The sequence below is a fragment of the Phalacrocorax carbo genome, chromosome 2 (assembly GCF_963921805.1).
Source record: "Phalacrocorax carbo chromosome 2, bPhaCar2.1, whole genome shotgun sequence".
Classification (NCBI taxonomy): domain Eukaryota; kingdom Metazoa; phylum Chordata; class Aves; order Suliformes; family Phalacrocoracidae; genus Phalacrocorax; species Phalacrocorax carbo.
Window position 1 is genome coordinate 154,840,005 of NC_087514.1, and position 22,182 is coordinate 154,862,186.

The 22,182-nt window shown below is 36.6% G+C and overlaps 1 protein-coding gene across 4 annotated transcripts in view; it reads right to left on the reverse strand.

Moving 5' to 3' along the window:
* Positions 1–664: 664 nt before the first annotated feature.
* The window catches only part of PFKP (phosphofructokinase, platelet), a 48,040-nt gene continuing 26,522 nt past the window's right edge, over positions 665–22,182 (reverse strand). For 2 of the 4 annotated variants that reach the window (XM_064444986.1, XM_064444987.1), the window contains 10 exons: positions 19,193–19,339; positions 18,273–18,343; positions 17,763–17,850; positions 10,746–10,898; positions 6,941–7,105; positions 5,126–5,187; positions 4,008–4,119; positions 2,497–2,596; positions 1,770–1,875; positions 665–1,197 (listed from right to left, as the gene is read on the reverse strand). In XM_064444986.1, the coding sequence (XP_064301056.1) occupies positions 1,044–1,197; positions 1,770–1,875; positions 2,497–2,596; positions 4,008–4,119; positions 5,126–5,187; positions 6,941–7,105; positions 10,746–10,898; positions 17,763–17,850; positions 18,273–18,343; positions 19,193–19,339 (1,158 nt within the window). In that variant the 3' untranslated portion in view covers positions 665–1,043. Of the gene's footprint in view, positions 1,198–1,769; positions 1,876–2,496; positions 2,597–4,007; positions 4,120–5,125; positions 5,188–6,940; positions 7,106–10,745; positions 10,899–16,671; positions 16,825–17,762; positions 17,851–18,272; positions 18,344–19,192; positions 19,340–22,182 lie in introns of all 4 variants that reach the window. The other 2 variants (XM_064444989.1, XM_064444988.1) reach the window with 2 other exon arrangements.

The following is a 22,182-nucleotide window of genomic DNA, read 5'->3' on the forward strand; positions in this document are numbered from 1 at the left end:
TTATCACACCAGCTTTCTTGGCAGAAGCCACCAAAGGGTGGAGGAGCTTTGTGACAGTGCATCTCACCTTGCATCAAGCCAAGCTTGTGGTGAAGTGCAGTGTACGGGGCACATCACGATGGAGTCGGTGGATAGCGTATTTTCAGTTCCACTTATCTTGCCAGTTTACTAGGCTGTGTCATATCAAAATAGGCAACCTTCAGTCATAATTAGCTTCTTGTCAAGGTCCGGTTAACAGAAAAGCTGGCATGAGGAAACATTCGGCTGTTTGTCAGCCCAATTTCAAAAATCAATTTTACCCTTTTTAATCATCATGGATTTTCTTTGTAAATAATCTTGAAGAAGCTGAGAAAAAGGGAACATGAAGCAAGGGCCAGCTTAAACCCTCCTGCATCTCAAGTTGGTAAAGCTTTGATCCCCCACCCCCCCAAAAAATAGTGTTATCATCCCTGTACAAGGCAAAAGGATACTGAGTTCTAGCCTAATCCTGAAGAAGTGATGAAAACCAGCTTGCCCTGCTGTTGAGTACTTCCTGCAGGGTTAGGGAAGGAAAAGGGCAGTTGCTTTTTCCTTTCACCAAAGTGCGCAGAGAGTCCTTTATACAGCACTATTTTCCCGGTTGGTTAAAAGCAGGTGAATACAGTTTCTGACAAGTCACTCATGATACTTGCAACAGTACTTTATTTCACTTCAGATACATTAAGCACATCCTGTAACTCAACACAAAGCTAGCCATCTACACTTATTTTTTGGGTGTAAGTACTCTGAAACAAAGTGCAGTAGGTGAGTAACTTACAGAGTGCATAGAGTGGTGTTGCGCTTACTGTTAAGGGGTGGTATCAGTAAATGGTGCTTGTCCATTAGATGCTAGGGTTTGTTTCAAACATAACACAAATACAGGACAAAATCTGTGACATCCGAATGTCTTGTTTCACGTAAAGTGCTGGTACAATAATTTAAATGTTACAAAACAAAGCTGTAACGATTCTAAAGCATTGTTACTCACAATGTGCATCTATTACAATAATCTGAAAGTGGTGTTTTTAGATGGCTCCGGTTTCTGCTTCCTTTGGGCTGTGCATAGCGACGTGCTCCAGCTGGCCTGAGTCCGAAACATCGTAACTAGTCTTGTACTTGGCCAGGATTTTCATCAGTGGTCGCAGCTTCAGCCACCACTGCTCCATGGGAATCCTGTGTCTGTAAGGGGGGGTGGGGAAAAAAAACAAGTGTTACTTGGTAGTGAGAACAAACACATTTTGTAGGTCATTTGACAACAACCACAGTAAGGGGCCACCTGATCAGGTTTTGACATTTTTGGTAGGATGTAAACACTCACCCAAAATGGAGAGAATAATGACAGAATACTGAAGGAACAGATAGATTTTACTATAAAGATGTTCTTTATAGGTAAGTATAATACCAAATAGGGCACAAAAATGCTGCCCCACAAAACTGTACCAGAAGTAAAGTAATTCAGGCATTAAAGCAAAGGCAATTATGAAACATTATTTAAAAGGACAGCGGAGCACCAGAATTCGTAATGAGAGACTTCCAAGTACAAGGAGAATGAAGAGAAAGCACGAAGGGAGTTGTTAGAAAAGACAAGTGAACAACCAAAGTGCATCGCTGGCTGGCCGTAGGCCGAAGACAAACATGGAGTGAAATGGCTGGCGGACGCTGTGCGTCAGCACTGTGCAGAAGATGCTCGTCTGATGTGGTGAAAGGAAGCCTGTGCTGAGATGTTGAAAGGGTAAGCAGCGTATACGTACACAAAGTCTGTTTCACTCTTAAGCTCAGCCACAGGTTGGAAAACAAGGTTCCGTCTACGCATTCCCAGCAAACAAACCGAGTCATCCGTATTGGCAAACACTTTTCCTGAAAAGAATGAAATCATTCAGGATCTTTTTGTTCACAGTTGTAAGGGCAAATACCCTTTTTTGGTAATTAAATTGAATAGGGAACTTAATTCCAGTTACTGAATATTTAATGTAAAGATAAAACATCAATTAGTTCTTTAATAGGGTTAGATTGTCACTTTTTAAATTTAGCTTTGATGATTAGCAATGAAAATACAGCTTAATTAATCAACAAGATGACTGAATTTCAACATCCAGTTTTACATTAGATTTTAGTAAACAGTGCTTTACAGAAATTCCCAAAGAAGACATATTACCTTCTTCTGTCTCCCATGTAGCCACCATGAAATAAAAAGGAAGAACAGATGTAACTATATAACCATCAACAACTTCATGCATGAAGAAATGCAATCACACTAGCATTTTTTGAAGAAAGGTAAGAAAACAGCTCTCTGAATTATTGACCTCACTTGAGGGGAAATCTTCCAGTAGGAAGCACAGCAAGGCCCTACTGAATAATAAAAACATAAGAGGGGATGTAGTACATTGACTAACAATTACATTCATACGTTTGTGTAGTAGTCTCATATACTGACAGCTGGCCAAAGGCAGTAACAGAGAGCGCCAAATATTTGTGCACCTTTTCGGTAGGTTTCTTTCAGTTTTTTGGAGATCCACTGCATAGCTTTTGCAGAAATTTTTGTCCCGAAGTTTCTATCAAATGGTGAAGGTGCACCTCCCTGTGTGAAAATTTAACTGTGGGTTAGTTATCAAACCAGCATTTGTCTCTCTCTATTTTATCAGTCATCTCCGTTAATGGCCTGCTTATTTATTTTCTTTTCTATTACCTCTTATTTCTATTTGCCCCAATTAGAAAAACAAACCCAAACCCCCACCATGCAAATCCAGCTAAAACATTTAAAATTTGTGTTAAGCCCTTGTAAAGTTCTAATTGAATCAATAACACTTTTCACTTAGGTAAATGCTCGGCTCAGCTTTCCCTTCCTTCAGCTTCCCCTCAGTGCAGATCACTAAGTGCCCGGCTATCCCGCTGCCACAGGGCAACCCGGTTCAGCATAATATGAATGAGAAAACTCTTTCAAGAGAGGTGTCAGAGCCTACGGAACACAAGTGCTGACTCTCATCTGGGCAGCCTGGGAAGCAAAGTGCTGCCCTGCAGCCAGAACGAGGAAGGCCATAACACCGTGTGTGTAATACCAGGATGACACGGCTGCACTGGGACTTCCTAGACTAGTAAGCGCATTATTTATTTTTTTGGGGCTGCTTTCATTCCAAGCATTACGGCAGCCTTTACAGAGCTCTGGGAACAAAAGTGTTGGGTTTGTTGTGGTTTTTTTTTTAAAAAAACCCCTCTGTTTGTATTATATAAAGTCTGACTTTTCTGTCCATTTTCAACGCAGCAGATGGGACTGAAATCATCTGTGAAGTAGTTCCAAACAGACTGACTAATGCTGGTCCTGACCTTCAGATTAAACTTTGCTAAATTTTATGCAGAAAGCGTCAACCTCAGCATTGAATAACCTAAAAATATATGCGTAAGGGGACTATACATACAACTTGAAAGGACTTAAAAGGAAAGACAGCCATTTCACTACTAGTATTTTTTACTCCACCTCAGTCTTGGTGGTTAGTGTAGCCCAATTACAAACTTACTATTTGCCTGCTAACAAGTAGGATAGTGAGATGATGAGACACAAGGTTCAGAGACCACACTCACGACTGTCTTTTCCACAAGAAAAACCCATCTGCACATATTTTGTTAATGAAATCCCATCTTTTCCAGGGTTCAGAAGCCAGCTACATTGCAGATGGGCAGGTAAGTGTGTTCTAAGGATATATGACAGTAAAAGATAGCTGTATTACCCGTTAAAAACTATAATTGTATATTAATACAGACAGAAGAGAAATAAAAATGAAAATAACTAAGAATCTCATGTGGCTTTTTAAATAGATTTTTGAGAAGGAATTGCAATAAAATATAATCCTAACAAAAACTTCTGAGTTACCTAAGAACAAAAACCCACATACTTTTTTTTCTTTATTCCCAAGTCAGACTTGCTTGAAATGCTGGAATAGTGTATGCTCTTTGCTCAAAGTTAAGCTTGTCTGCAATTTTAAGGTCATTTTTACCTGCTGCATGTGGCCCAATACATTTTTTCGACAGTCAAACACTCCTTTTCCTTCTTCAGAATACAGCTGATAAATGAAGTCTGTTGTGTAGTTCTCATTGCAGTTCTCGTTTCTGTAACAATAAAGGCCAGATATAGTTAGCAAATTTACTATTAAGTAGTTGATGTCTTTACAGCTACTGAGTGACAAATGTCTTCCCATTTTCTTGATACCAGTAATCATGGCTTCGATATTTTCATCTAATGCCATAGGTTCACTTTCACGTTACATGCTCATGATTTTGAAGTCTGCATTACTTTTACTACATTCACGACTAGCAGGTCGCTTGGAATCCATTGTTGAATAAGGTAGTGAAAAATATCATTTTAGGCCTGACAAGTTCATTATGTAGAGGAAAAACTGCATTAAAACAAAACGTCATCGGCATCCAATGTCATCATTTTGCCCTTTAAGAAAGCACGGATAATGAACAGTACCTCAGGTTGTTCCTTACCAATATTGTAAACATAGGATATTTTTTCTCCCTAGTCATACAACTAGTAGAACCTGAACAAATATAGTGGTGTCCTCATACAATTTATTGTGGCATTCATTTTCAGCACTTTGCTACTCGGCATACTGAAAATAAATGCTGAAGAGAGCAGCTACAGCCTGATTTATGCTGCCTAAAAAGGTGTAATTTTAAAACATGCTAATTAACATATTTTAAAATGTTTTGATTTTTGAAAGATATTTTATTCTATATTATCTCCTAAAATCTAAGTAGGATTTTATAATAAAGGCCATACATTACGTGTACACATTGACGCTAGTTTTCAGACTACCTTTATTAAGAATTTACAAGAAAAGACAAAGCCAATGAGAAAATCAGCTGAAAATAGGATAAAATATTAGATTGCTGAGCAAATATATGTATGTAGAAAGAAGGAAGTTTTAGACTTGAGCATCCAGACAGCCCCCAGACTTGCCTTCTGGAGCTACAGCTTTAGTAAAAATCCCATGGTAAAGGAATAATCAAGGAATACAGACTTAAGAGTGTCTTTGCAAGTGGCTGAACAGCCTACTTGGCTGAAGTGCTCAGCATCACTGATGCCATCTATTAAAACTACTTTGCTTACCTCAGCACTAGACCACGCTGGATACTGGTTTTCATTTTTTCAGTTAAGTGTTCCACATTAGCCTAGAAACAACAAAAGTATTTTTAACAAGCCATACAGAACCCTAAAACAACTTTAATGAGCATACATATTCTGAGAACTTCTGTGAAGTATTCCACATCAAGTATTATGTGCAAATTCACATTATCAGCAGGTTTTTGGAGATCCAGGATAGTATACTGGGTATGGCTATTCATCCTGGATTAAAACTTACTTCTTCCCCCACATCACAAATAACTGATTTCTGACCATGAGCCAACAATGTGCCCTTGTGGCCAAGAAGGCCAACAGTGTCCTGGGCTGCATTAAAAGGAGCATGGCCAGCAGGTCGAGGGAGGTTATCCTCCCCCTCTACTCTGCCCTAGTGAGGCCACATTTTGAGTCCTTTGTCCAGTTCCAGGCCCCCCAGTTTAAGAAGGATGTGGAACTGCATGAGCAAGTCCAGCGGAGAGCTACCAAAGTGATCAGGGGACTGGAGCATCTCCCTTTATGAGGAAAGGCTGAGAGACTTGGGTTTGTTCAGCCTGGAGAAGAGAAGATGGAGGGGGGATTTCATCAATACCTATAAATATCTAAAGGGTGGGTGTCAGGATGATGGGACCAGGCTCTTTTCAATAGTGCCCAGTGACACGACAAGGGGCAATGGGCACAAGTTGGAACATAGGAAGTTCCACCTCAATACAAGGAAAAATATCTTTCCTGTGCGGGTGCCAGAGCAGTGGCACAGGCTGCCCAGGGAGGCTGTGGGGTCCCTTCCCTGGAGACATTCACACCCTGCCTGGACGCGTTCCTGTGCCCCCTGCTCTGGGTGTCCCTGCTCAAGCAGGGGGGTTGGGCAAGATGATCTCCAGAGGTCCCTTCCAACCCCTACCATGGTGGGATTCTGTGATTTTAATAGCAACACTAAGTTTTTTGTATGCTATACTGGTATAGCACCAAGTTGGATAATGTCAATATACATAAAAATATAGAAATTACCACCAAAGATTGTATCTTGCCCCTAACTCCCAGTCCTTGCAAAAGTCCTGTACAGATGCAGTGATGTACTGCTATGCTGGTACTCCCACACGTGACATGAAGAGTACATGCCAGTGAGAAATGAGTGGGGACGAATTACAATTCATTTCACATCTCTTTTCCTTTCAGGAAATTTCTATCTGTTCAGCTTTGTGTTTGCTCATGACCGCAGCTAGCACCAACTACCTCGGAAGTGTAAAAGCCTCCTAAGTACACAAGTTCTGTATCAGCTCACACCCTAATCTGCACTTCAAGCCTGGGATCTTCATTTTAGTAACACCTCCAAACATGCTCTGAATAAGCTGTGGCATCAAAGTCAGTGTCTAATAAATCTCACATACTGTTCAACTCCTGCCACAAATAGCCCTCTAACACAGTGGAAAAGGTATTTCTTTCCCCCCCACCTTTTTTTCTTTTAAAACGGCCCAGGTCTGTTCATTTACATGTAATTTGAATTTCAATCAGAAGAATAAAAACTAAACAGTTCACCTAGTAGTGTTTAATGGCTAATGCGATAATTGTGTCAGTGAACTGAATCTGATGCCAGGAATAACTCGTCTATGTTCCTTTATATAATATGATGTAAGAACCAGCTTTACATGCAAGTGCTACTGACAAACGTAGCTTTTAGATACAACCTAATATTTTAGGGTTTTTGTAACACGAGCCATCTACTTCAAACATACACATTATGCTGTATTTGTACAACAATTTTAGGATCTACTTAAAAATGAGGAAAACATTTCTAATGCTGTATACCTGGAGCTCTCGAATATCAAACTGTTCTTCAAAGATATAAGCAGCATCAGCTCCTGCCGCAAGGGCTCCCATATTAGCCAGATAACCGCAATAACCACCCATGGTCTCAATGATGAACACACGACGCTTGGTACCACTGGCTGACTGTTTGATGCGATCACACGTCTAAATCAAAGACAACGTATTGTAAGTTTAAACGAAAAAGTATGAATTTCTGTTTTCTGTATGTCATGCAATTCTATGTCACTTATCAGTAAAGAAGTTTAAGGAATTTATAAAAAATACATCCTTAAAAATTTCAACATAGCATAACCCATTTAACTATAATAACACCAAATAAAGTAATTCTTATAAATCATACACTGAACACCACAGCCAAAATGAAATGTTTTGCTACTATCAGCTCGTATTTATTTTCTTCCTGCAAACAGTAAAACAAGAATTAATCTTGTTTTGTGGATGGAATTAAAAGTTGTGATAGTTTTCTAACAGAAATACAAATGGATATAAAGGAGCTTTTTAATTGGCTCTGGTAGAGCAAGTTTCTCTCCTTTGCTTTAACTCTATTCATTACTCAAGAATTTATCTCTTTCTAGTATTGATTTTAAAATTCACTGCATTCTCAACCATACTTAACGGTTACAGTTTCTTAAGTCCTTAGCATGTTTTTGTCCTATGGTTTACTTTCCAATAATGATATGCACATAAATATAATTCTTTCAAGCAATACCAGAGCTTTTTTTTTCCCCAATGTTTTTTGTTTTTTATTAATAGGTCCATACTTACTAGAAAAAGACCGCAATCTCCACAGGCTAAATCTTACTGTGACCAGGATAAAAAAATGTTCTTTGCAAAGAGATCTGTTGCTTACATGCCACCAGTTAACATCAGTATTTTTCAGAGCTGCCTAGGAGACTTAGAAAATAACAGAGAAAATCTCCAGTGTGGGAGGATCTGCGAAACTTAGGAAAACGTTGAAACGCAGGAACTAGGTTACTATACGTCTCCAGGTTTTAATAATACTCAACAAGCTATCTGACAAACTCTTACTTCCTAGAATGAGTTCTTTTACCATTCAAAGTTATTTTGAAGTCATCAGATAATGTATCTTCCTTTCAGAAAGCAGGTAACAGAAAGAGAAAGCTACCATTTCCTTCTTGGTCTTAAAAATAAGTAAGTAGGTTATACCACACTTGGTGACATGAGGAATTTTGCAGAACTGACGTACCCACCCAACACCAGTTCTGTTTAGTAAAAATGAGAAATAGAAGTACTTGGGAAGCTTGTCATCTTGAAACCTGAATTATGGTAATGATAAAAAATCCCTATGCCTTACAGATTTTCTGAATGAGTAACTACAGATACAGTAATATTTGAGGTATTTCTGTTTCACAGATACAACCAGCACCTCCATTCAGCTAACTGAAAATAATACTCTAAGCTGGAATTAAGACTGTGAGCAATAGAGTCTTTAAAAAGATACCTAGCAAACCACAGAACAAATAATGAATATGAGAGAAACCTTGAAACAATAAAAGAATAGAACTTCTAACATCATAAGGTTTAATACACTGAAGGACTAAAACCAGTGTATGCATTTATTTAGGTCCAGCTGCCAAGATACATGTAATTTAATTTATACATATTTTACCTATATAGTTGCATACATCCATGTTATGTGTATTCACACATACATATATAGACACGCAAGCACAGATTTCACATTAATTTATTCAGAATATGGACTGACATTCTGCTAGCCTAAGCAGGAAGTACCCCCGTTACAAACTACCTCACAAAAGCCTACGTTGAATTTCATGAGTTTTTCAAAATGACACTTTCTTTTACCCAGCTTGGATTTTACCATGTCCCAAGCACTTACTTGCCCCTTCCAGATGTGGTTTCATAAGAGTTTTTGCACAATACTGGCATCTGGCACATGGTAAACAGTAACAAAGTTATAAGAATCCCCATTACTTTTAATAGTGACAGATTCAGCACTGAACCAATTCTAACTCAATTTAAAAGAGGTGCCTGGATCTGGATGGATACTGTGTGTTTAGCTTATGATATAAAAAGACCTTGGCTTTAGACACTGAAGAAATAAATACACATGTGAGGATTTCCTTCATTTTGAGAGACTTAAAACGTGTAAATGCCAAGCTTTCTAAAGAAGTTTTCCAGCTGCTGGTAGTAGAATGGAATTTTTCCGCATCTTAAGAAGCTCTACGTTCTAAGCAAGGATGTAAATCTGTAGTTGCTTTTGGGATTACTCACTTCAGGTTTATTTAGAAGGATTTCTATTCTTGACTATACAAGAGACATAGTTGAAACTTCCTATAATTCTTGCTGTCTCAGAATGACTGTCACAGAAATGCCCAAATAAAATAATGACATAGATAGATTTTTAAAGAATCATTAATTCATAAACTACTCCATAGGCTAGAAAGGCCAAACCAAGTGTTCTGTTTTTAGCATAAACTAAATATTCTAACCATAACCAAATTCAGTAGATACAACCATTTTTATTTTGGGTTGTTTTTTTTTTACTAAAAGCATTGTTGAAAGCTGTAAAAATTACAATTAAAATTTAAAATTACAAATAAAAGCACTGAAATAAAAGAAAGCAGCAATATATATAACCATTTTTTCCCCGTTGTGTTTTCATGTTTTCACTTTTACAGGTGAATCACTGTTAGAAGTGACATCAGTCATAATTAGCAGACTTAGCCTGACGCAGTAGGTAAGGGGGAAGCAGCTAACGGAGTGCCTGTGTCCTGCCCATGTACACATTGCTACAATTTACCCACACTGCATCGTCGGTCGGCCTCACCTCAGGGATGCTGTACTGCATCTCCCAAAGACCAAGCCAGAATATATTCTGACACAGCTCTTTCAATTATCTACTGGAGCTTTTTCACTCTATATAAATAAATAACACTGTATCAGAGCAGGAAAACAAACCTACATTTCTCAAACCCAATGATCTCTATTCTTTCTTGGCCAATTACTTCATAATGATTTATATGGATTGATAATGAGGAGTTCGGTAAAACCCGGAGCTGTTCGGAGGTTTACTTATTTGTTTGCATTAGACCTCAACTCAGTTCCCTTTGCTGAGGCTACAGCAGACTCAATAGGATCGTAAAGAACTTAGAGAGTCCATGTAGCAGTTGTACCCAAGGGAAAATGCTATGGCAGGCTAAAACTAGAAAACTGATTGTTCTGACTGAAATGGAAAACTCATGCATAGAAAGTTCTGGCCTCACACTGTTTAGTTAGCATCAGTGACAGACTAACTGCTTATACTATGCATGGATTTATACGCACTTAATATATGTTAAGCCTAATGCAGTCTATAGGATTATTCACGTGTTTAGTGTTAACCATGTACTTAAAGTGCTCTACTGCACTGAGCTCAGTCATTAGCCCATGCAATAAATCTGGCATTTATTTATAAAACATGTGCTTTCTTCTTTCACTTAAACAATGCTGAGGAGCTGTATAAGAGTAAAAAAAAAAAAAAAAATCAAAGCAAGCAAAATATTTTCTCCTCAGTAAAAGCAAACGTCCTAAGCACTAATGCAGCAGTCTTGGATAACAAAACAGAGTCCCCAGGAGTTGAACATCCAACACAATTTTTATTAGGTAAATCTTTAATCAGTCTTAGAAAACTTCTTAGCTATAAATCATAAAAAACCCCCAGTAAATAAATTATTTTAGAAAACTAGACATTTCAAGGTCTTTAGGTACCCTAATGTTACACATTTTATAATTTTAACTTTTAAAAGATAAGCAGTCTTACCTCCACAATAGCATTCAAGGCAGTGTCAGCACCAATGCTAAAGTCTGTGCCTGGCACATTGTTGCTAATAGTAGCAGGCAACACACAGATAGGTACGCAAAACTCCTCAAAACGGGAACGTGCCTCATGTAGCTGCAGACAACTTTCATAGGCCTGAAGCAGTGGTACAAGTATGAGTGATACATTCCTTGTCTTTGGATTGCTCTGCTAATGACTCCTTGCATGTGATGGTAAATTTGGCTGTCCGTTGGCCCAAGTAAATACAACTGGTGCGATTAGGGGGGGGCAGGGGGAGGGCGGTTTCCTGTACATACCACAACAGTGCACTAGGGTTGCATTGGCACAATGCTCCTCGAAGAAATGCAGAAGATTAGTGCAAGTTAATAGAGAGTGAGTGTGAAGTGTGCACAGCATAGAGGTCTGAAGCAGCTGGGCAGCAAAAGACAGCATAAAGGTAGACTAGAAATCATTCCACAAGAAACCACTTAAAGAACAAAGTTTGATACATGTTAAGGAGTTTAGAACGTTAACCAGTAAAACATCTACAACTTGAAGGAAATGCTTAAAGAAAGCTGCTTTTTTAAAAACTATGTTATCCTATAAACTCAAGACACACATCTGTTTCCACCAAGAAAAAAATAAGTTTTGCCTACGCCTTCCAAGATTCTATCAACATCACACATCTGCCTCTACACACACAGGCTGGACGTAGGCCCAGAAAAATCCAGGACCATGTGCACATGGATGAGTTAATAAAGTTTGCAGGTACAGTTCAAAGATTCTTTGAAAAGGAGCTGGAGGTCCTTGGGAAGATTCCAAACACTACAAAATAAATCATCATGTGAAAAGGATTAGGTGTTCCTATATAGATGTCAAAATACTACTTAAAGGTTAAGATTGTGCATCCGTTTTAAGTCAGTAAACATTTTTTTAGTTACATTATTCCAATTCTTCTTAATCTAAACTGATCAACGTCTCTCATGATGTGTGGCAATTTTTCAAGGTGCCTATGTAATGGCTCTCCTCAAGAAAGCCTGATTACATAGTATGTCACGTTTTTCTTAATCTCTTTCTCCCAGAAAGGACTGATGTTCACAGAAGTCTCATATTTTCAATTTCTCAAATCAGGTCAGAGAAGAAACTACTGCAGATCAAATTATTAGACAGCTATGTCCAAAAATATCTATACAGTAACTGATTTCAGTAATAATTTAGGAGGAAGTGATGGGAAAAAATCCACCTGCGAGAGTTCTACTCTCTCAATTTTTTTCCTAGATAAAGCAGATCCTGCTCAGTGAGGACAGGACATACGGTGGTAGGTGCATGACGTGCAAACTTACTTCCTAAACTTATCTCTGCTCATGTTTCATAAGTGCAACTTTCAGTTAAGCTCAGTCCTAGGATGCATTTCCAGTTTAAGTCTGAAATACAGTTTGAAAGACTGCACTTTCACACCTGTAGCTCTGAGAAGCACTACAACCAGAAGAGCAGCAAAGGGATTTTTTCCCCCCTCTTTTTTTTTTTTTTTAGTGGATGAAAACTCAGTGAGAAAATGTCAAATGTCAGTAACTGCCTAGCCCAACTCAGCTCAGTCAGGCTGCTTTGAGTTTTTATTTCTACTGAAAAATAAAGACACAATGAATTGCGATGGTTTGGTAAAATCACATGGGCTTGAGTTTCTCTAAAAAGTTTTATACTGAGACTTTTGGGAAACCAAGTTGAAGGGAGACTTAGAGTAATAACTAACACAATTGGTTAGTCTGCATTTATGATATGTTAAGATGCAGTTAAGATATGTTTTACTTGCATTAAATATTGTCATTTATTTGATGCAAGTGATTTCAGCAAACATATCCAAAGACTGTACCTTCACCAAGCATGAGCATTAGATGATTATATGCAACATCTTCGAATCACTGCAGCAAAATATGAAAATGCTTTCAATAAAGGGACACAATTATAAAGGGTAAACAAGTGATTGGTAGTTTTAATAATTGCTTTACAAGTATTTTTTCAAAAATAAGTACTACAGTAAGATAACACAGGGATACCTTACTATGTCAATAAAATGGTCTAATCATTTCTCACCCTTTTATTATATTTGTGTTATTAAAAAGGGTATTGCCATAACCAAGGATGCTTTATAAAAATCCATGCAGTCAAGCAAAGACCATGGTTTGTTGACTTATGTTGATCTAAATGTAAATGGCCACTGGAAGTGGTGGATTTACTGCCCTAGCTCCAAATCCAGCTGTTGCTAGGACTGAACTGGATGCTACTTTAATTGGTTAGCTAGCTTAGCCAGGCTAGTTTTCAGCTTCCTAGTTCAGACTAATATGGAGCCACATATGCTAGCACCAGCACTGGGAGGGTACAGGAGTCTGTGTTTTTCAAGGAAACTGCATGGAGACTGCATTAAGGCAATGTGACTATAGCTTTATTCACTCCTCATAAGAAAGGGTTTTCTTGTGGCTGTTTGCTATGGTTTTTCTCACAAAACCAATAGATCAACCTGTACCTCTTCCCCTTTGATGAAAGGAAAAGGCAGATTCTCAAAAAGACACATTAGAGTTTCAGCATCTTCCTTTTTCGGGTTCTGTTTTCTCCATCTCTAGCTGATACCTTTTCTTTTAATTTTCCCATTTTCTTCTACATCTCCTAAATAAATTAATATTCTTCCATACCTTGTTCTGGTTTATTCCTTTTTCCATCAGTTTCCCCATGCCCATCAGTAGGCTTTATTTTCAAATTAAATTTCCGTCTTTTCCATTCTCTTTCCATGTTCTGTAGCTGAAAGAGTCTAACTTTTTATTCATTCTGCTTAATTACAGAATAGGTTTCTGCTTTTTATTTCCACTAAATGTATTGCTAATGCCTCTTTTTGATCAATATTAAGTAATCCAACTTTCCCTTAAAAATATATTTCTACCCTTCGTGGTTATGCAGGGAAAAAAACACTTCTTTGTTGTCACATTCCAGAAGTCTGCTATCTGAAATAGTATTCTATTCATTTCACTGGACTAGCAACATGAAGTTGAGAACATAGGTATTTTTATTATGGTAGTTATTTTACTGATGCTTCTTTTCACAGAGAAGTCAAAGTTCGTGTCCTTACCCTGCAATCCTAAACAATTTATTTTATGTATCTAGATATACAAGCCGTACGCACACCCTTTTCATATACAGAAACCTCCAGCTGTTCTGAGTTATTTTATATTGTGGAGTTTTCACAGACAATCGTTCTCACTAATATTCTGAAAACTGATGTGAAAAATACAGCACAAGATAAATTTGAAACACTCTTCAAAAGACAAACAAAATTCTACTATTCAACTGATCACAAGCCTGTAGTTTAAAACAAAAATTGAAAAAACTGAGCATTTCAAGAGGATCATAGAATCTAACTTCTTGAGAAACATACCATCCACTGTCTATGACTTAGGGAAAAGCACACTACTGCCTAATCTCTCATTCCGATGTTACGTATCTATTGGCCTGGGTTTTATGTTTTTAAATGCAGCCTCTCAACACATTTTATCTACAAATGTCTCAAGGTACCATTTACATGCCTTGATAAGTTTCAAACAACTTAACATTTACAAGTGTCTAGTAATGCCAAACACTAACAAGGCCTCATTACCCAACACAAGTGTACTTACCTTACGAAAGTTGTCAGGAACATAGAAGTAAGAACACTATCACACAAAAACTAAGTGTGATGACATTTTGGTGTTCATAAGAGGTATTAATCTGAGAGCACTGAAAACTGTGATGCATTTATTCACCTAGTAGTGGCAATAGGAATTAAAATGCTATGAACTAGATATAATGGACATTCATGTCCATTTGCTACTTTCATTTACCACAGTCAATTGTATGACTTGTATTGAGATATCAGTCACATTTAGGGGGCATCACCACTATCGAACTTGATCTGAACATACAACACAGGAATGAAAGGATACAATTTTCATTATCAGTTTTAGTGAATCATGTTCAAGCAATCAGAGCAGAAAACTGAAAATATACCAAGCAGAAATGTTTCCCCAACACAACAGCCTGCTCCTTCCCCGCCAAAAACCACAACTTAATCTTCCATTGGACTGAAACTAAATCTTGCAAAGCCATTACATTTCATATTTATTTCAGACAAAAATAAAATGCAAAAACAAGATGAAAGCTATTAATAAAAAAAATCAGTTTGAAAAAATTCCAGCTACTGCATTGACAATATGGAGATACTGACATTTTCTTGCCTAATGAAGGTGGATGGTATCTAGAAACCTAAGTATAAAGCAAAACACAACAACAAGAGAGACTGACTATGATATATCCCACTCTACGTGAAATAACCTATAAAAAGAAGTCAGTTAGGTAAACAAAGCTTGAGAAGGAAAGAAAAGGAGAAAAGTAGGTGTTATGCACATCATTTTACTCACCTTAATTTGTGACCAATCATTTTGAAGAGATATTTTTATTTACCAGAACTGGAAACATCAACATTTATAACCTAAATTGTCTATAAAGAATATGTTTAAGATAAATTTTAGTTAGCTTACAGTCTTGTTCAAGGCAGTAGTTAAGGAAATGGAAATTTCCTAACTGAAGGGTTTATTTTGCTGAAGATAAAAATATTTATGTTGGCATGGTAAAAAACAAAAACCAGGGAAAATTATGTTACTGCTCTTGAAGTTGATAGCATTTGAGGAATCCTTCAAACTTCTGAAAATATCAGCATTATAAAAAATCTTCAAATACATCTAAGTGACAGAAGAACTCACATTTCGTTTTCAAAAGCAACCTGAAATTCTTTTCCCGCTTGACATGAGCACCATGCTTGTTATTTTTCACATTTTAATATGTAGCTCAACATGTACAATCAGTGAAAAAATTCTACATTCTGGCTCTGACGTGGCTGGAGACAAAAACCAGAAAGGGGAACTTGCGATATAATATGGCAATTCATTGTAATTCAGTAAGCAAGTTATGAAATAATTCCTGTTTCTTCTTTATAAATTTAAATGTAAATTCAATTTTGAAGACAAACGCTTTATTAGGTCTTTGTTGTGTTTTAAACTATTGACACTCTGCAACTGTATCTGCAATATGTACGTGTCTGTAGGTTACGCTGAAAATAAAAAAAAGTGTAAAGTTACTGTTACTGTTTCACAGCCAAAATTATGCCAGAATATACAGAAACAGAATTGTTCTTCTTAGTAGAGTTATAATAGATTAATGCTTCTTCAGTGATTCAGATGAACTGTAAATGAGCATGCCTGGCAATTTAATTTATGTGGTGTTTGATAATGCTCTTTCCTATCCAACTGTGTGTAGTATTAACCAATCCATTTTTAATTTACATCATATTACTGATTTTTTTTTAAATACTTCATAATATGTCTCAACCCTTTTTTATAAAATGTTTTTATTAGTAGAATACATGTAATTCCTATTATTAGAGAAACATGGATCTTCCATTCTCTATTAGAGAAATAAAGATGTTACATACATGAATAAGTCTCTCTTTCTGAACAGAACATTCACTCAGTGTTTATTATAGCTGGGTGTACTGATATTTTACATATAATAGGGATTTTTTTTCCTCTACAAGTGCATCAAATGATCATCATGTCTTAGGTTTATGTTTCTTTCTTCCATACACAATGGATATATGCCATCTTATTTTGTAGTTTACAAATTTACCGGTCATTGTAGTTTCATATGAAACCTAATGGAAGCATTTGGGATCCTAAACCTTCTCCTTTTTTAAATAGGTGTCATGAATGTAGCCATATTAAGTAACTGTATTGTTTTCCAGATTACATTTCCAAAGTTCTGGTCTATAAAAATATCCAGTTATAGCCAATTCAGTCTGTTTTAACCAGAACTGCTTTGTTAGTAAGCGCACACAGCAGAATAGACTTACATCAGTTATAGTGTTCAGAGCAGTATCTGCACCAATGCTGAAATCTGAACCTGGTACATTGTTGGATACAGTTGCAGGAACCATAACCATTGGAACACAGAATTCGTCATATTTCTCTCGGGCAGCTGACAATTCCAGAAGTCCAAGGTACGCCTGTTGGGCACAGGCATTGGGCGAAAAATTAGGATGAATACAATAAGGGCAAAGTTGGAATGGTAAAATGGAAAGGGCCACAGGGGGAGCCATTTCTACCACAGCACACTTCAGCAAGTCAAAGCATTAATGAGGCACTAAAATCTAACACACACAAAAAAAGAAAGCATTAATAACAGGTATACATTTGAACACAAACAATAAATAGAACATTCATTTTCAAGAGAATATATATTTTAGACATAACAAAGTGCTTTGTACAACACAAACATGCCGCAAACTGGTTCCCCAATCTTCACGTACTGCTACTTCTCATTTAAAACCTTAATATTCCTGAACTAGGGCCATTTCCGCTAGCATGTTGGAAAAAGTGGATGATTCATTCCTTATCAGGCAGCATTAAGCATGTTCTCCTCTGCGAAGAGTTGGCACAATACTTTCCTGAGTCAAGATTTCAAAAATTTATTTAAAGTTAAATGAACGTGAAATATGGAAAAAGAAAAATACCTCGCTAGGCCAATTACAGATTTTGAGATGCACTATGTGAGAAAGAGTGGCTTAAGTAAGGGACCACAGTGCAATTACTACTAAAGGGCAAAAACTTCTGGAAGTATGTTGTAAGTATTGATACAGTATAGAGGGGAACTTGCACTCCTGAAGTCATTAATTTTTTTTTTTAATACAAAATACTGTTCTGCCATCTCACCTTATTGATCAATTTAGCACATCCTGTTTTGCAGTTACTAGTCACTGCCTTGAGTGTCAACTTTCTACAGAATCACTGACTGATGATACTTCTGATCATAAACACTATTTGTGTTGTGTATCAAATATAGTTATAAACAAATGTACTTTACATGAAGATTGAGTAAAAACTAAAACAGTCTATTCCTTTTGTAAGGAATTCTACTCAGACATAATTAGACATTTCAGTGTACCTCAAATCCACCAATAACCATAAGGGCGTTAATGTTGTTAGTGCGCATCTGGTCAGCAATCTTCTCCAAATATTTTGCAGGAAGAGTACTAAAAATTATTAAACCAAAAGAAAAATAAAAACAATTTACAGACTCTGCAACAATTAGCTGAAACAGTAGACTGAGCAGGAAATGCAATATTTTTTGTTTTATGTATTTATCCACACAAACAATTCTCCCTGACAACTAGTAAGGAATCACGTCAATTGTAAAGAAATAACATGTTTGCAATCCTTTTAAGTGTAAGGATCCTAAGAAATTTTTCCGTTGATGTCCTGACACCTATTTTCATTCTCTCTTCGGAGCTGTTACAGTACTATAAAGACAGCCAAGTTGGAATGTAACAATTCAAAAAAAAGAAAAAAATTGAGGACTTAAAACATTCTGTGGAAGGAAAAGAGCATGGAATCATACACTGGTTATACAAAATAGTAGAATTCATTATATCAATTAGCAAAATATTGACGTTACCGTTTTGTACCAAGAATTGATCCTCCTTGACCAGTCCAGCCTCCAACATCTCCCCAGCTGATTTCCTTTATCTTTGGAAAAAAGTGAAAAAGGAGATTATGTTATGTAATTATCCAATTACTCCTCTTGACATGCAGCAAACACCAGGTACTACTTAACATAAACCTGTTGGAACAAGTTTTTGGGCACAAAAAATAAACTTGGCAAAGAAATAAAAGAGCAACAAGAGGTTAACTTAATTGCTCTTGAATTCTTATCAGTCCCTTCCCATTCCGTCTGTTTGTTCTTTCTTCCTCCAGATCATGATGAATCCTGCCTCCTTGTTTCATATCATAATGCTATTTTCACATCCTTTCCTACTGAATGTGAAACACAAAAACCTAAAACTAGGTCTCTCAAGTTAGTTTTGGGACCTATGGCTCCAGCTAGGCAGAGAAATCATAAGCTTTGTATCCAGCTTCTCCTCACAATACCAACTGATGCTTAACGTTTAATACAGGGGAACAGGAGAATCTCACTCACCTGGATGGGGAGGGCAGGGAAAGCTTCCTCCCTCAACAAGCACTACTGCAAAGTTTCTTATAGCAAAGAAGCACAGATGCAACAACTCATGGCACAGAATCATCAATTCTTCTGTTATTCCATGGAAAATCTACCAGATGCTAAACATGGACCAAAATCTGAAGGTAGGACCCATCTGAACTAATTTTGTAGTTTTGCAGCATGTAGTTAGAAATACTTAACATAAATTTATCTATAGACTTGAATACTTGAGATACACAGTTTATGAAATTAAAAGGAACTTACAGAATCAGTTCCCATAACAGTTACGACAGAACATACCTTCTAAGAACATAAGCAAAGGTGGTGGTGTGGAATGGGGTACATACTACTATGTAACCCACATGTGTAATACTGACCTTCCCTCTAGCAAAACCTTCAAATCCATCAATCACAGCAAACATTTTATGGCCTTCAGTTATGCCAACTCGCACTGCAGCCCTCACTGCAGCATTCATTCCAGCTGCAGGGGCACCAACATTTAAAACTGCAACATTAAAATTAGTCTGCAAGAGAAAAAAAAAATTAATAAGCACTTTAATTTCTACACCATGGTCAATCTGTCCATTGTACACAGTTGCTAAATATTGGAATGTAAGAAAGGAAATTTCAAAGCCCCCAAAACCATCAAAAGTTAAAGTTACCTAGCAGATACATACACATATTTCCCCATTTGCAGCATATCACATAGAAACAAACAGTTTAAAAAAATGTTTAAGTAAGACTATCACATGTTCATTTGGTTTGCAGGTTAAGTTATTCAAGTTTTTGGATTCTTGCTCAGCTAGGTTCAAGAAATGTAAAATACCCAGTGTTACTCAAGCAGCTTCATGTTATCAAAGCAGTATTTTTTTGCAAAAACATCCAGAATAGCCAAGAAAAGAGTAGGGACTGATTCTAGCACCATAGCAGTTAGGTCTATATCATCAGCACCATGCAAAGCGGAACAGGTGACAACTTCTACATTGAAGTATCAGCCAGGTATGTAGAACAGCTGACAATATAGTATTAAATAGGAACACTCAGAATCTTTCACAATACCATACATTTTCAGATTATGGCAGGTTTTAAAGCATTTCCTAACAACTCAAAGTAACTCTGCTTATACACTGTGTCTCCCCAAGTTTCATGAGTATGCTGGGTAAGCAGCTAATCTACTGAAATGAAAAAGTCTGAGATACCAAATAGAAATTTGTAATTTAAACCACAAGCAATGTAAGAGAGAGGTTCTATTTAAAACATAACATGAAAAAAATATATATTTTGGTGTATAAAGTGTATTCCATACCTATGCATTCAGTCCCCATTTATATTGCTTTGTTATATTATTCCTCTCAATTATTGATATTAATGATATGAAAATCAATTATTCAAGCGTAGTTTGTTATCAATTAGATAAAACAACTACATCTAAATGGATGTAAGCATTACAGACTGAACAACACAAGTGCCCAGTATCACACAATCTAGCTACAAAATACTATTAAAAACTTCTGTCTTGTTACAACAAACCCAACTCTAAAACCACAATAGATTAAAATAACTTTCTTCAACAGAATTGCTACTTTATACTGATAAATCCAATATTATTCAGATCATGGATTCTTTCCCAGAGGAAAAAAACTTCAATAATTGCATTAAAAAGAAAAACGTAACAGAAAAATTACTCATCCATGTGCACTGTGAGGGTAAAATGGCAAGAATGAGTGCTACTGTGCGTAAAATGCTAGTAAGCATTTTTGGATTAAATTTTAACTGCAGAGCATGAAATGCAGTTCTTCTGTACATGAAGTATTCCTTGAATCGTAAGGCTTATTTCCAGATAAATCACAGGCCACTGTCTTTGATTAAGAAATGGTCAGCTAGTATAAATCAATACAGCTTCACCGACATCAATAAGTGTTGATTTACAACAGACAAAAATATAAACCATTAGTAAAAAATGAAGAAGGTACTGTGATATATTAATTTTGTTTTATTTTTACAGCTTTTAAATTAATACTGAGAGCAAAATATAAGTAAAGAATCAAAATTTTGCATGCCTGACCTTTGGGAAAATTTAACCACTCTGTATGAACTTAGCAAACAGAATTTAAATGATAGCAAACTATGTAAGCAAAATGCAACAAAACTTGACAGCCTGAGCTTAGACACTAGAATTCATCATGCTTTAGCTCAGCTGGATGACCTTAAATTGCTTCTAACTACTGACATGACAGAATTGCAACAACTGGGAAGAGGAGCTAGACATTCCTAACTTTCTCCTGAAGATGGGAATACAAAACAAAAAAACCCAAAACAGTTGTTAGGTAATGATCATAGAATCAGTTCCAATAAACCAATAAAACAAAACAAAAAAGCCCAAAACAAAACAAAGAAAGTAAAATGTGGTTTCTTTTTTAGCTCTGGCACAATCAAAAGATTGTAGCAAAATGCAAAGGAAACAAAAGCAGCAAAGTATCGCTGTGCAGCAACACTGCTGAAGCACAGCACTCAGCAGGCACATTTCATCATTTCATCTACTTTTTAATTCCCATCCTACCCCTTTTATTGAAGCACACAGATTTGGCTAGTGTGGTCAAAAGTAGCTAATAATTACAAGCGGCCTACCATTTCCTTCTAATGTCATCGTCACAAAAAGATATGGCAAAACTATTTTAAAACAAAATACAAAAGCCCAATGCTAACAGTCCCAAATTTGCATCAGTATAGAAAAAAACCTCACATATACACACCTGATCTGGCAAAGCAAATGCTGAATATCCACCAAAAAAAATCCTGAATTCCTTGATCTCTTGAAGGTGACGCGTAGGTTTTGTTGTGGTTTTTTTTTTTTCTTTTTAAATTACCATTTTGGCAGGCATATTTGAAATAACTTTCGCTTACATACTTTTACTTACGTTTAGGCAAAAGTAAAAGAATAATTTAAACTAGAGTTATTTCATCCCAGTCTCCTTGAAAGCTTCTACTATGACTTTTCATTTGTAATCAGTTTCCTTTACTGTGTGAAGTTTTCTATGACATATTACAGTAATGTTTGTCAAACGGCTAGCTGTGATTACGTTACTCGCTAACCGCAGAACTTCCAGATGTCAGCTAGTCAAATGAACTTTTCCTACTTTCAATGCCATTTTTCTCCTTAATAATATTGAGATGTTATTCATCATTAATCAAATACTTAACTGGAATAAAACAAAAATTTTAAAAAATAATCATGCAAATAAGGTAACAAATCGTCACAGACCACAGCTGAAAAAAGGAATTAACCAGCGAGGTGAGACAGTCATAAACTATGGTCAAAACCAGAATTACTCAATAAACCATTAATGAAAACAAAAAAATACTGTCC